At 31.8% G+C, this 16,174-nt stretch overlaps 1 protein-coding gene across 1 annotated transcript in view; it reads left to right on the top strand.

The window, feature by feature from the left end:
• The window catches only part of LOC118192153 (dual specificity calcium/calmodulin-dependent 3',5'-cyclic nucleotide phosphodiesterase 1-like), a 621,234-nt gene that overhangs the window by 582,582 nt on the left and 22,478 nt on the right, over positions 1-16,174 (top strand). The window contains exons 11-15 of the mRNA XM_085820151.1: positions 3,066-3,170; positions 5,116-5,239; positions 5,330-5,411; positions 7,117-7,230; positions 12,693-12,878. Coding sequence (XP_085676277.1) covers positions 3,066-3,170; positions 5,116-5,239; positions 5,330-5,411; positions 7,117-7,230; positions 12,693-12,878 — 611 coding nt within the window. The remainder of the gene's footprint in view (positions 1-3,065; positions 3,171-5,115; positions 5,240-5,329; positions 5,412-7,116; positions 7,231-12,692; positions 12,879-16,174) is intronic.

The raw sequence follows: 16,174 nt of genomic DNA, 5'->3' as shown, positions 1-16,174 counted from the left end.
CTTCGCCCGAGCCCTTCGGTACCGCAATAGGCTCCTCTAACCACTATACCGTCTGTGCGACTCATGTAAATATGATATTCTAATTAAAACTAGTTCATCTGCCTCAACGTCTACTTCAGTGTTTTCCAATATTTTTAACTATTGTGGACATCTTGAAATAATTTTTATGACTCAGGGAGCCCCTGTATAAAAATTATGAATGAAAACTTACTTAGAAATATAATTTTTATTCGATATATTTAAGTATAATTTGCATATTTCTCACTAATTCTTCCGGATGCCTTTGTGATTTACTGCCTAATGTTGGATTTTCGGAAAAGATTGAGTGAAAAACGATCTGATAATTATGGTATATTGAAAGTTGCAACAAAATTGTTTTAGAGGCTTAATTATAGGCAGTATTTTCTGATTTAAAAAAAATTGAATTAAACACGATTAAAAATATATTTCATATTCATAAAAGTATATATGTATAGAATAGGCATAAAAAACTTCAACGATATGTGAACCACAAATGGCGTGTTTGCTGAACCAATCGAAATAAAATTGCAGATATTGTTATTTAAAGGTATGCGTTCGATGTGTTATGGTTTAAAACAACAGAGCTCTAACAGGTACGGCTACAGTAGTGAAAACATTTCAAAATTTTCAAATAGCAACAACTACTTTCCTCCTGCGCAAGTTAATCGTTGCGGAGAAAAGCAGTAAAATTTTGTTAATGAATACTTAATATTTAACATTACATTTTATGAACTCAAAGAAAAAATAAAAGATTTTAATTTTTATTGAAATTTTGGGCTGGGGAGCGCAGGCTCAAAAACAGGTTTATAGTTAAATGTTTCAAAAACTAAAACCTTAATTTCGAGTTATATGTGAAAGATCCTCGTGAAGGCTTAAAAAAAAAAAAAAATAAGAAAAAATAAGAAATAAAAAAGTAAAGTTTTATTCCCTGTTGATACGTTCAATATTTTTACTTAAATCCAGTTTTTAAAAGTTTCGTGTAACCTGGCAACTATAAATCCTTAGTGACATTTGTAATTCAATGTGTCTTCCTCAAACTTTTTTTTTTTTTTTTTTTTTTTTTACAAAAAAACACAGATGAGAAAGAAAAAGAAAAGTTTTTTGACGAAAGCGTTTTATAATGCGATATTTGCTTTTCGTTAAGAAAGGTATTTTTTGTAGACAAAAAATGCATGATATTTTTATGAAACACATACATTTAATAAATCGAACACCTTTAAAAATCTCAAATAAAAGGAAACTAGACCCGAAGAATTTTTAACTTAGTCTAAATATGGAATTTGTTTTTACCGCAAGTTTAATCTTCGAAATGCTTGCTTTCCACAAACTACTCTAAAACCAGAAAAAAAATATCTGCAACTGCTAACTTCTCTTCATACAAATGCATATTTTTTATTCTTTAAATTTTGAATTAAGCAAAAACCTGAGTCTTTTTGCTATTCATATGCATTTGGGAATTAAAGTATGCAGTATTTTTATACATTTGATTAAAATTTTATGGAGCCTTCCATCAAAACGAAAGATAACAAAACGCTTCTTCAGATTGTCTTAATTCACTTCATTCAGAACGTCTTACTTCCAGTTCCCTAAAAAAAAAATATTATTATTGTTATTCCGTAAATTAAACTTCATCACGGTACATCAACTTCGATAACACCAAAATAATGTTAATAAAATGAGCAAAAGCAAGTCTGAGAAATAAAAAGTACCTTGTTAATACATATTCATTTCTCACAATGAAATAATCTCACTTAATGCTTCCAAAAATAATTAAATCTTGTAATTCCTATAAAAAGGTTTGTTCATTAAGGTTAACGTTTGAAGAGCAGTAAAATATAGGAAGTATCATCTCTAGAAAAATTATATCTAAACGAGCACAAGTATGTTTAATTTATTCACTCCAAGTCATTTAAATAAGAGTTTAACACACTTCAAACAAAGCGTAAACACATCTGCTTTTATAAGAATATAAAAAGAACTTTGTGTTTATGATTCTTTTTAATCCTTTCTGTTCATAGATACAATTTTCAGGACATTTTTTTTTTACCTCGTGGTAATTATTAATTTACTACGGTGACAGTATTGCCTTATGATGGTTATATGCAATTGAGGCTTATTCGAAATGATCTTCCCAAATGGCTGTATTTCTGAAGTTTACAGACATAGAGGAGATTAGGTTAAGTTATTTGATTACGGCAAAGTATACGAGGGCTAGCTGCTTAAGGATAGAATGTCTTCGTGGAGGACGTTCTATGGGATACGGGCTCGTGCTCACTTTACACATGTAGAAAACTAAAAAACAAACAAAAAAAAAAAAAAAAACATGCAGCCGGACCCATTCGCCTGGTCTCAGACCGAGATTAAACTACCAGTATTTAGCGATCTTAACTATTCGGCCATTGGTGGAGCCAAGCGTAGAAGAATTAGCATTCAAGTTTGTGCCCCCTCCTTTTACGCGATTTTGTTATTTCTCATAGTCAAACGAGAAACACCAATACGATATTTTAATTCATTCTATAACCGCTGTAGAAGATTTTTTGTCAACGCATTTTCAGCATCGGAAAAGCCATAAAATGAACATGCAGCTAGCCCGTTCATCCGTTGCAACGAACTGTCAGTGAGACAATGCGACTTTTAAACACATCGAAGATTTAACAGTCTTCAACTGAGCCGACGCTAGCTAGCATTTTCTACAGCCTTGAATATATCCAACAATTCCAATATTACTGTGGATTTTATGGCTATACATGCTACAGCAGTTTTATTTTTTATGTATTTATTTATGTATTATTATTATTTGTTTGTTTTCTGTGTGTGTTTCTTTCGCTGAACATTGAAGGTACATGAAGTAAAGTTAAAATATGTACGGGTAAAAAAATTAATGCTTAAGCTTTCTAGCGCATTCTGTCCCATAATCCAAATTTTGATATTTTGTTTTTATTTCGAGGAATGTTCAAAATCAGTCAATTGCAGATACAAGGATTAGTTGAGTTCTTGGCTGTTCGAGAAAAATAGAAATAAGTTGAAAACTTTACCTCTTTCAGAGAATTCCGAGGACTGGTAATCGAGATGGTCTTGGGCACTGATATGTCCTCCCACTTTCAGCAGATCAAAACAATGAAGACCCTGCTCTGCCATTCAGATTTCAGGTAATAAATTACCGGTATTGTATATCGCATTATAATATATATAATATTCTATAATATGTACAATTCTATAAGGGATGCATGTTTTTTAACTTCTAGCCACGCCGTTCTGATACGTATTCCCAGCATTTGGAAGTTATTGCATATCATTCTCAAATCAATTTTCAATAAACAAAGCCCCTGGATTAGAATTTTTAAAGTGTCATACTATTCAAAACGAAGTGTTTCTCAGATAAATTATTGACATCATGCTATTGACGTTGCTGATATTGAATATTACATTCTTTATTATCTTTTTCTCAGTAAGAATTATTTTCATTATGTTTGTTTTCATTACTGCTATCGTTTGTGTTTATCAACTAAAGCTAAAAGAGGTTCAATCGTGCAGGTTATTCAAAACAATATGTAGCTACTAGCTTTATTTCTTTAATATTAACTCTAGCTACATACCTTCTAGCTACAGAAGTGCAGAATAGTGTGCAGACAGTTTCTAGAGTAATATAAATATACAATCTCACATTCTACACGAACCGTTCAGTTTAAATATTCTAATTATAAAATATGTATTAGGTTTTTTTATTAGTTAAAAAATCCAATTCTGAAATACCTAATGTTAGGCATAAAGCCATCTTTTATTAATAATGTTGCAGGTGTTCGTGAAAAATCATCACACTGTGCAAAATAAATCAACATATTTCTATGCATTACAAACTCCTTTCGTTAAAGGCATTATTAAAATATAACAAAGTTATAAATTACTAAGAAATATATTTATTGCTTTTAAATCGTTCGGTTTAAACGACACTGTCAAACTCCATTCTCCGTTCTTTATAAATTTTAAAAACCTATAATGAAAATCTAAATCTTGCTTAGATTAAAATGACTTTTCTCATAAGTAGGCATGGGATAAACAACTTTTTTAAGCCCATTATCTTTCACAAACTCTTAAAGACTTTCACCGAGCGACAGCTGTTTTTAATCGGAATTTACATGAATAATAGAAATGGCTCTTGTCCCGCAATTAGCTCTAATGGAAATTTAATAATGTATGGCAGAATGCAGAATTTATTTAATTACTAGTCAATCACATTAGCTTGCACGACCTACAATGACTTCTCACGGAATGGATCCCGCAGTGATCATTCACGAAATGAGCGAACTGACACATTTTCTTCAATCGCATCAGCTTGCTATATGGGAGAATCTGATTTACAATATGCTATCTTTAACAGAAACCTTTGCGATAGATTTCGAAAGAATTTTTTCCTTTTTCTGTTGCTTTATGCTAACTGTCGAATGATGGAATTGGTTTGATTACCCTATTATTTTTAGCGAAAACTTTAGCAGTCACTGACGGAATTATAAAACTGAGTTTTGTTCAGTCGCATTAGCTTGCGCACTAAATATACAATTGGGCTTTCATTCAATGTTTTTAACAGAACCTTCCAAAATCACTCATAACTAGTAGAACTGATTAATAAATCTATTTCAATAGAATAAGTTGCTCTGCTAGTGGTAGATTGGATTTATGAAGAAACATTTGGCTATTACTTGAAAAACAAAGAATTTTTTAAATATCATTAAGTTACACAAAAATCTCAACAGTCTCTAATTTCGAGGTAGGATAGAACTGACCTTTCCAAGTGAAGGTTTTCTAAAAGCCTCGAACAAGAAAGTGGATTCTAGGCAGACGTTATTAAAATATAATAAAATATATCAAATATTGAAATCAACCTAATTCAAGTATATCCAAGCATAAGAGACTGGTATTCCGAAAAGTGAGTTAGCAAATCGAACTCTGGTAGATTATTTCACAAGAATAAATGTAATGAAAAACGGTCACTCATGCACAAGAAAACCTAATGAGGTTTTGAATATCAAAGCAACTGACATTGTAATTTCATTAGTGTAAGCTCTATTTGATAATCTCTGATATACCCTTTTACAGTGCAATGGATAAGGCTAAAGTATTGTCACTAATGCTGCACTGCTGTGACATCAGCCACCCTGCGAAAGACTGGAATTTGCACTTCCGATGGACACAGAGACTCATGGAAGAGTTTTTCAGACAGGTAGGTACTAGCTATCACTATTTACTATTTTGTTTACTAATTAAACTCTACCTGAATAACTAACTTCTTTGCTTCTTTGTTATTTTTCAGGGCGACAAGGAAAAGGATCTCGGTTTGCCCTTCTCACCGCTGTGTGACAGAAACTCTACTCTAGTCGCTGAATCTCAAATTGGTAAGTTTCTTTAAGTTGGGTACTTTTTATGCAGAAATAAATTTGTGTAGTGGAGTTGGATAAAAATATGGAAGTACATAATAAAAGAGGTAATTCCTTTAGTATTATGGTATAAGAACGTATTTTACTGTCAAGCAGTTTCTCGAGCTGGGAATGAACAAATATATGGTGGATAACGAAATCTTAAACCTTCTTGCTGCAAAACATGCTGAAATTCCTACGCAAATTTAGAAGCAGGTAGTGTACTCTGGAGCTCTAAAATGTTAAGATATGGAAGTTAAAGAAGCCATATTTCGATATTAATGAGCGATCTCCTGAGATCATGGAAGATGGGACACCTAATCAATATTCTCAACAAACTATGACTGGAACATATGAAATGTATGAATTAGAGTCTTTCATCTTGATAAATATTTATCTAAAGAATACTATATTTGTACCTTACGATATACTAAGTTGCTCAAAATGCTAAATAGTCCTTTGGCAGCAGCATAACTTTGCTGGGGAATAATGGGACTGACAAAATATAATGATATGATTGCCCCAAACAACATTACTGACCCTCTGCTATACTTCACTGTTAGCAAACGAATATTCAGCTAAAAACTATGGCTGAGTGTTCGCCACATGTAAACATTTGGTCACGAGTTCGAAATACTAGAAAGATTGCTTTGAGTAAAGGAGATAATTTCTACCGTTGATCAACGGTCCATTTACATGAATGTTGCAATGCTTTGTTTTCTCCTTGAGAGATTTAATCAGTGGTTTAGTAATTGAAATTCAGTTTTAAATTCTCTGTCTGTGAGGTTTTACTCTCTATTTGTATTATTTACCGACGAATTTGTTGGCTTTCTGACAGCTGTACCTGACGTTTGGAAGGCTTTCATGCTTGTGAAACAATTTCAGCAATTTCGTGATTGCATGTTGAAAAATGTATTTGTTGCTTAAAGAACACCATTTCAGAGTAATAATAGATGGGTTATAAAAGCGTTAATTTAGACAAACAAGAATTTTTAAGATTTAAATTTATATAATTATGCAATATATGTGTGATATGCTCTGAAAAATCATGTAACTAAATCAATTCTAATAAGTTCATTTACAACTGACTAAAAACACCGCGAAAAAGAAACTCTTCCGAGGCGTTTATTGATTTCAGTAAGCAGATATGGTGTCCCGGCAAAATAATAGGTACTTATTAGGGAAATACTTGTTGCAAGCGATCGCTAATGTGCAGGCGATCCTGTGAAACAAATGCACAGTACGTGTTGAATAATTAAATCTTTTCTTTATTAAATAAACATATAAATCTCCACCTGATGATAATTTTTTGTAAAGGAATAGCATGGCGAGCACATTTCACTTGGTACTGCTAATTTTAATACCTCCTTTTACATATATGATTTTATTCTCTATATCTTGAATTCCTGGAGAATTAATATATAAAACAGAAGACTAATCGTAACTGCTTCTCTTAAAGTATTGTTTTTAATGTTTAAGCATTTAAATCAGAATCACCATGTCCAAAAATGTTGCAATTTTAAGTTTGAAATATCATTTAACCTCTTTGGAACTTTATATTTGTAATATTAGACTGCTAAAAGCTTCTAGCTGTAATTGTTTCTCTTATTTTTTTTATTATTATTCTGTCATCCATTTCTGTGCCCTTTTTCAGTTGAAGTATTTCGTATTTTATTTTCTGCAGGTTTTATTGATTTCATTGTGTCACCGAGCCTGGAGGTATGCGGTGACGTTTTAGACAGGATCCTGCATCACGTGGAGGCGAACAAAGATGGCGTAATCGCTGAAGACAGCACAGGTAAAAATCATTCATCCAATCTTTAATATATAATATTGTATACATATTTTTTCAAGTAGTAAATCCTTATACAATAAATAAGCTTACTTGTCTTCTCTTTAGTTACTTTAGTTTAGCGGTCTTCTATCTGTGCTTCACGGAGATTTAGGCATTCCGCCTGCTTTTTCCAGGCACTCTTTTGTCGCTCTAGGAAAATAAAACAAAAACTGAATAAAATTAAATAATAAGTAACAAAAAGCAGAATAAAAACAAGAATTCTGTCGAGTTCAATTTTGTATCTCTCCTAGGAGACGATGCTTGGCCCATTCTTTGGAACTGTCGTTTGAAAAGTTTCTCGCTCATTCTCGATCTTTAGAGGATTCCTGGAATTCGCTGGAAGCATCTTAAAATTTGGCTTCATATAAATACAGATGGGTAGACGATTTATTTGGAGTCACTTCACTGTGATTGTTCATGGCGATAATGTTGTGACTTCTTAGCCGATACGTCCGAAAATTTCCGGTGCATTTTATTTCTTTGTGAGGTTAAATGGAGTAGCTAGTAAATATTTATTAATGAAGAAAATAACAAACTGTATAAAATGTCTTAAAAACAGGCTTAGTAGACTGAAATGCATAATCAAGGAGCCATCTGAGTCTCTCCTGCTGTACATTAAAGTAAGGTAGTTGTCCTTAGGAAAATTGATATACTCGGTGAAACTGCGTATGAAAGTAGTATAATTTTTGATTGACCTTGATGGTTTTAATTGACGTAGTTTTGATGGAAATTCTAAACGGTGAAGACTAGGTGGGTAAAATTGCATATTGATCGAAATTTATGGTATTGATGTACAGGAAACTGATGTATAATAGTTGGAAATACCATGCGAATGCCACAATGTCTTCTTTTAGGCGAAGCTTATATATTGAGAGTGCTTGAAAAAAGAAGGTAGTGACTGCATCCGTCTTACATAAACCTTTCTGGAAGAAAATATCATCAAGATTCAAGAAAAAATACAGAAAAAAATATTCAGGCGCATCTCGAAGCTTTGAAAGACTCGTTTGAATTTCATTTTCCGACAGCTGAAGAAAAGGTCCTTGAGGGATTTGATTCGAGGACTGAGGGAGTTCAGCGTGAACTAAAAACTATCCATATGAAACTCAAATACGATATCCTTATAGATTTGACATCTCACAGTGAACTAAAAAATCGCATTTCACGATTTGCTCATAGGTTTGACTCTCATAGCGAATTAAAAATCTCGTTTCAAAACCAAAGGAAAGGGGAGTTCTCTGCTGCATGTAAGATGAATTCAAAATATTGTGTGATAATTTGATTTTCCTTTCTTTCGCAACTACACATCCCCGTAAAGCAAGATTCTCGGTTTATATCGGTACCAGAACAATGTACAGAGAATCTCCGTGCAGTTATTAACAGTTGAACCTAAAATTAGAAAAGTGCACAAAAATGCAAACATAAGTGTCTCATTAAACGTTTCTACATATTTTTATGATGTCCCACCAGCGGCCGAGCGGTAATGTCGCTGAACACTGGTAGTTCGGTCCGTGGTTCAAATCCCGCGAACGGGCTGGCTGCATGGGCGTTTTCGTGGTTTTCCCCATGTGTAACGTGTATACGAGCCAGTTTTCCTTAGAAAGTCCTCCACGAAGGCATCCCTCCCTTAAGGCGAGATAGCCCTCGAGGCTTTGCCATAATCACACACAAACAAACATATTTTTATGTAATATCGTAATGTAGGCCTGTAGTACACTATAATTGCAAAACTGTAAAATTATGCATAATTGTCTTTTGTAATGTGTAATAAAAATTCCAAATAAGAAATAATGAACGACTATACATTTGAATTGAATTCCCTGTAATGGTTAACTTGAAGGAACATTTGTTGTAAAGACCTTAATGATGCTGTCCGGAACGATGTGCCAACTGTTGAGTCGCAATAAAGGATGCTACAAAATATATTTATATTAATTCCTTTTTTATTATTACTATTGTAAATTGTTGAAATATAATTTTAGAATGTAAATTAGACTTAAATTTAAAATGTAAATTGTATTAAATGCAATTGTATTAAATGTAAATTGTATTTAGAATGTAAAAATGTTCATGTAAACGTGCAATTTTTTTCAAGCTTTGAAAACAAACGAAAAAATTTTAGTTCGGTAATTTAAGTAATAATATATTGACTCATTAAACACAAAAGATGCATTGTTAGGATCTTCATTAGTTAAAAAATTGTTAATTCAAAAATGTACAAAACCCATTTAAAATATTTGAAATTTTAAAGCTAAACTTTTAATTTTTTTAAATTATATGTTTGTTCTGATTTTTCGCAGATTTGATAAAATAAAATTATGCTTGTTCTGATTTTTGGCAAATTTGATAAAATAAAATTATGCTTGTTCTGATTTTTGGCAGATTTGATAAAATAAAATTATATTTGTTCTGATTTTTGGCAAATTTGATAAAATGTACATCGCTTTTTATTTTTTTAGCCAATTCCGGACAATTTTCTTTCAAATTTAAATACATAAATAATTCCTTTTTTATGAATTCAACCGAACACCTATTTCGTTCATTTCTCGGTTTAGTTGACATGACACTAACGGTTCTCCCACAGGAACTAAAATTGCATGCGAAATTTCTTTTTAAATAATTATACATTTATGATCAGCACTTTTTAAAATCACATACCATTTGCTACTTGATATTTTGGATTTTGTAAGTTTTTTTGAATTAATGCTACTTCAACGAAAAGGTTATCCATAAAAACGTAGAATTTTTATCAAACTGTTCTAAATAAGTTCTAAATTCTCCCTCCTTTTGGCATGCCTTCGTGCTGTAACGGTCAGCACGCTAGGCGCGTATTCAAGAGGTCCAGGGTTCGAGTCCAAGCGAGGGCATTGAACATTTTTCATGTTTCATGCTTCAAAATAACCTAATGACTCTACAAAGTAATTCCTTAAGAAAGAAATAATTTAATTTTCAACAATTTTTTTAGACTCTCCGTTATCTAATTTTTTAAAATGTATGTGAATTTGCAATCTAAAAAATTCCTCATCATATCGAGAGTTAAAGCTTAATCTTTAAACTGTTCAAATATTGAAAATATTTACACATTTTCTCCCCTCTCTCGAATGTCACCGCCTAAGTTAAATATCGACATGAAATGTTGCGAGAACAATAAATATATTTCAATAATCGGTGTTATTTCTGTAGAATTATCTTCAATTAGACGCTGACTGAAGAAATGAGAGCTTGAGATCTTTAATTTCAAAATAAAGGAGATTTGGTATTTTCTTAATTCAAAACAAGAACAAAGACAGGAGAGCTTATTAAAAACGAATATGACTAGAAAAAGAGCCCGATTGGCGCAACGTTAATTGTAACACAGATTAGTTTCATTTATTGAGCTTCGAAAGAACTTTTTTTCATAGCTAAGCTTTGCCCAGGTTGAGAATAAATTGAGATATCATGGTAAATTTTAAAAAAATTATTTAATTTTATGAACAGTAAGCAACTGTTCAAATGTTTTATTACTTTACATCCCATAATTATCTATATCCTTTATCTACCCTGTAATGTTACTCTTAAACATAATTAACTTGTAAGGACATAGAATAGATCTAAGGCAGGGCTTCTCAACCGGTGGTATGCAAGAGAAAAATGCGGTACGCAAAGAAGCAAAGTACTATTTTTAACTATTAAATTCAAAAATTAAAACCCCCAACATCTTGATTGAGTTTTTTTCTCTAACACTCGTAAATTTATTCGTTTGTTTAAGAGTGGTGGTGGTAGTAGTACTTTGTAGTGATGGTACTAAAGGTTTTCAATTTTGTTTAGATAATACGCTTTTAAAGGGATTCGTTAGAAAATTCTTTCTAAAGGGCTCCTGTAATCAAAAAGTAAAACACGTCGGCCTGTAAACAATTGCAGATTTGTGATGTGGGAAATTCGTTCCATATGAACTTTTTTAACAAGCTTTCGAAAATCAAATCCATCTGCGATTAACGCGATCTCACTATTCGCCTTTGCTTGTAAAATTTTTGAACGATCTAGACCTCGTTTCTCTGTGTGGTGCTGCCATCTCTTAACAATCTGATCAACTAACATTTTTAGTGTGTTTAAAATTTATAAACTATTTCAAAAATTATATCTGCATATAATAAAGAATATTACGTAATTTTCATTAATTCAGTATTCTGGTTATTCATATAGCTCATTAACATTCTCATCGTTTCATTTATTTATTTGAAGAGAAATATAATGTTTTATAATGCAAAATATTTCAGAAACTTTTTTCCACTCCCATCTTCATCGCTCTCTTCCTTTCCTCTCCTTCTTTCACTTTACATTCTTGTTAAAGATTTATTGAATTTCATTGAAAGGTATGGTATTAATGTACAAATTCTTCATTACGAATCAAGGGTAAATATAGTTAAACTAAGCGTACAACGCAAACCATGAGTTCAGTTCAAGTGCTACGTTTGTCAATCAAACGTTATGTGTTATTTTAATAAAGTATTGTATGAAAGGTTTAAATATCCTTTCCAATAAATAGTAATTAAACAGAAATAATAAAATATATCTAATAAGTGTATGCCGTTATCGATTCTTTAAATTTATAAAGCAGATTTTTCGTTTTTATTAAAAAATACATTTCGTACTATTTCACGAAAGGTTAAAATAGACGGAGAATATAACTGTGTATAAGTTTACGAATAAGATTTCAAAATAAGAAATAACTCTTTAAGCAATATTAATAGTCATGAAGTCAAAATTATAGGCGAACTTACTTAAATTTTACTGAGCCGATTAAAAAAAATATACAGCTAATCTCTTCTAATGGCACTTTTTGAATTTTTCGATTCTAAAATGCATTGCCTTACTTTCGGTATCGGTAGCAGAAAAGTACCATTGTTCATTTTAAACAAATGAAACAAAATGAATCTACCAGTTAAGATTTTAATAACAATAATATTACAGCTATTTAAATTAATAATTCTGAAAAAATAATTATTTGGAAATTGTTAACATAATGTTAAAAATCTGCAGTTTTAAAATGCTCTCCAGTTTTAGTAATGTTCCTGTAGAGTAAGAAGTGCATAATGAAATCAGAAAGTTATAGCATTTAAGCGGTTCATTTAGTGCCGATCCTTGACCGTCGATCGCCCACGTGTAAATTAATAAAACTGTCCGCTCTTTTTTATAGAAATACAATACGTTTGATAAACATTTCGCTGCCCTAAATTTCGCCACCCACTTGCTGTACACCGTTTTGCCTCGCATTGAATGTTGTTTTTGGAATGTTTAAAAAATAACATTTTTCTCCGGTGGATAAGGGAGAGGATTTTTCGGTACACTTCCTCGATTTCGGAGTTCCTCGATTCGGATACTTTTTTTTTCTCCTCTCGACAAAATGTGTTTCCTTATTTTGTTACATTACACTTTTCCCCTTTTCACAGCTCCGACGAGGTGTTTACAGACTTCATCCCCAGCCAACAGTCCGTCACACAGCCGAGCTTCGCCAAGACTCTTCGGAAGCCCTGGACAGTCACCGCGTCACCTTCCAGCCGGAGGGTCCGTGCCCAGACCTTGGCTCAAATGCTTAGAGAATAACAAGTTAATGTGGCAGGAACTTAGCGACAAAGGTAAGGAAAAAAAAAAAAAAAAATGTTGCTTCTTGCTTAAATAAGAATTTAGCATCTGACTTTTAACGTCAGTCCTAATTGGATAATTTACAAAAACAGTGTAATTAGACAGGTAATTAGTAGCATAGTGTTTATTTAAGGGTACTTATATTAAGAGCGCTGAAAGTCGATGTAGTATATGTTCATAAAGACGCCGTAAGTAACATAATGTTGCATATAAACTTATAGAATAAAAAATTTTTTAAATAAATAAATAAACAGTAATCCATTTCAGATTTCTCTGCAGCGATGAAATCGTTGATAACCGTTTATTTTACATTCATATTCGTTACATTAATGTCATAACTAAATTCATTTCAATAAAGCTAGTATATTTTAGTTTACTGGTATGAAACCTTTTAACCATTTTTTTTTTTTTTTTTTATCAGGATCCAGAACCTCGTAGGAGCTTTTGCAGCAACATAAAATTGAAAAATCTCGTTTGTAGGTAAAAAAAGTTTTACCCACAAAAAACATAAGTAATGCCATTAGTCAGAAATATCACTTTATTTTAATGTTATCTGTTCTCAAGTTTGACATATGATTCATTAATTTATATAAATTAATATATAAATAATATAATAATTAATATATAAATTAATGATGCTTTCATGATGAGTTTAGTAAGTTGTACAGACTATTAAGTCTTAACAAAAAAGGAAACAAAAAAAAAAAAAAAAAAAAAACTGGGATTTGAATCTTGTATCTTTGGATTGCTAGCTGAATATAATAACCACTTACACCACAAAAGCACACACGCAGTAATGCTATAATTCTTTTCGGAGTTTTAAAATAATTTTGTGAAAATTTGTGGTTAATGTGCATACCTTATTCCTTTTCGAATATTTCAAAGTTAAAAAGAAAATTGGAAATCTTCATTCCCACCAACTTAAAAGTGATCTCCCTAATAACAACAAAAACTCAGATCGAGATGTATTTAAGTTTCGAATTTTCTTATATTTGAGGTACTTGGTGGCATAAAAATATGACCAAAATTACATGCAAATAAATGAATAAATAAAAATAGAAATAAAACTCGAATAGCAAATGAAACATAAATACCAATGGATTATCAGAACTTAATTTCAGAGCATCTAGCAAAAACATATATTAAAATATAAATGCAGTAAATAGAAAGAACACTATCATAATATTCGAGATATTTCTCTTCCTCCAGCTGGGATGCGTGGTCAAGACTAGGGTGCAGATAGATAGACTAAAACAGTGGTCTCAAACTCAAATAACATAGGGACAGAATGCACGATCTGAAAAGCAGCTGATGGGCCAGAACATTTTTTAACAGAATTTTAAAATACTTTTAATAAAAAAAAGTAAGATAAATTATAAATGTCATGTATTGAATATTTATCAAAACATAGTAGGTTACATCAAAACATAGGTTTTTTTGTAGGTAACAATAATAATTATAACGCAAATCCAATAATTCATTTTTTTTTTTTCAAATTCAGCTAAAAAAAATATTTTTTTTTTTTTTTTTTTTAAGCTGAATTTGAATTAAGCACTAACTTACTTTTAAAAGGAAAAGCGGAAATTTCAGGACACTAAAGCGCCACCGGTTGTTGGCTTGCAAACTAAATTTACTGACTGTACCAACGTAAGAAATTCTCCTACCTTACCTCAATCATGTGGCTTGGCATACAAGCATAGAGTGACAAAACATAAAGCCCCACCCGATTCAATGTCTTTTTTTTTTTTTTTTTTTTTTTTTTTTTTTTTTTTTTAACCTTTATTTGTAATCGAGCACATAAGCTCAGTCTATAGCTTTGTTTCTCCAAATGTACAACCACTTTATTTGGCAACAAATACGTTATTGAAATGTATTTTGTGGGCTGCGTAAAATATTTTCGGGAGCCGCGAGTTTGGAACCACTGGATTAGGGCATTTAAATATGGCAAAGCGCACGAGGATTATATGCGTAGAGGAAAATGAAGAGGAATTGAGAGAAACTGCCTCTTAATCTACGTTACATATGAAGAAAACCACGAAAACTGACGCCTGGGATCGAAGCAAGGTCAAACTCCCAGCTTAATGGTTATCACCATCCAACTGCGGATGATGCCGAAGCTAGAGAGACAGCACATATGAGCTTTGCTCATAACTTAATAATCTAATCCAGTCCAGTCCTAAATATAGCAAAGCACTCGAGGATAATATGCGTACGGGAAATGCAAAGGGATTAAAAAAAAACTGCTTCTTATTTGCGTTACATATGGAAAAAACCACAAAAATTAAGCACACAATCAGCTCATTCGCCTAAGATCGAACCAAGGTCAAACTCCTAGAATTCAGTGGTCGTGACGACCCAGCTGCGGAAGATGCCGAAGCTAAAAAGACAGCACCTATGCGCTTTTCTCATAACTTACTAGTCTAATCTAGTCCAGTCTTTTCGTAATTTTTAAAAATTTTAGGAAATTTTGATTTTCTCAATAAGATGCAATTTCGAAATACATCTGATCTAGAAAATTGAAATATACTAAAAACGTTGAAAGTATTAATTATTTTATGGCATTTAATCAGTGTGATCATAATCTTCACATGAGATAATTTTTTCCCTGAAAATCCTGCAGAAAACCAAATGTTAGATTTCCTACATTATTTTTCTTGCAAAGAAAGCGAGCGCATTTTATTACAAGTACTATATAGTTCCTGAAATGTACCCCTTTTTCATTCAAAATTTTCAATGCAAATTTCCCGATGCCAGTCAGGCCATCCTGTTTCTAAATTTGGTAATTTACTCTTATCGAATGAAAAGCCCACGATAACTTTTAAAAAATAAAATGAAATGAAAAATAAATGATTATTCTCATTTGCTTTCGACGAAAGTAATGAAAGGCTTTATGCAGCAAATTCAAAATTTCTACGTAACTTTAAAAAAATAATGCATGTGCATTCAGCAGTATCTTTTTTAAGGCTTTTTTTTTAAATGCATTATGTCGCACTCAGCGCGCGTTCCTGTGGTGTTTACTGTATGTATTACTGCAGTTTTTATCTTCCTATGACTCATGTTCCGATGAATGATGGGTTTTTTACAACGTGATCGAAAACGTTGTTCCCATACAGCTTACATCCCATACAGTTTCTTAAACTGTGGGTCGCAGGACCTGCAGTGGGGGCTAGCCAAAGCATTTAGCAGTTTTGATATTTATTTTTTAACTTATTACAATAATTTTACCATTACCAAATATTTTTACACAATCTATCTGAAAATAGATAAAGATAAGAGAATACAGACAAAG

Source organism: Stegodyphus dumicola, chromosome 7, assembly GCF_044657685.1.
Source record: "Stegodyphus dumicola isolate Sdum_Otavi_A_Nest chromosome 7, ASM4465768v1".
Classification (NCBI taxonomy): Eukaryota; Metazoa; Arthropoda; class Arachnida; order Araneae; family Eresidae; genus Stegodyphus; species Stegodyphus dumicola.
Note: the sequence above shows the minus strand (reverse complement) of the source record. Positions and strands in the feature narration are given on the sequence as shown.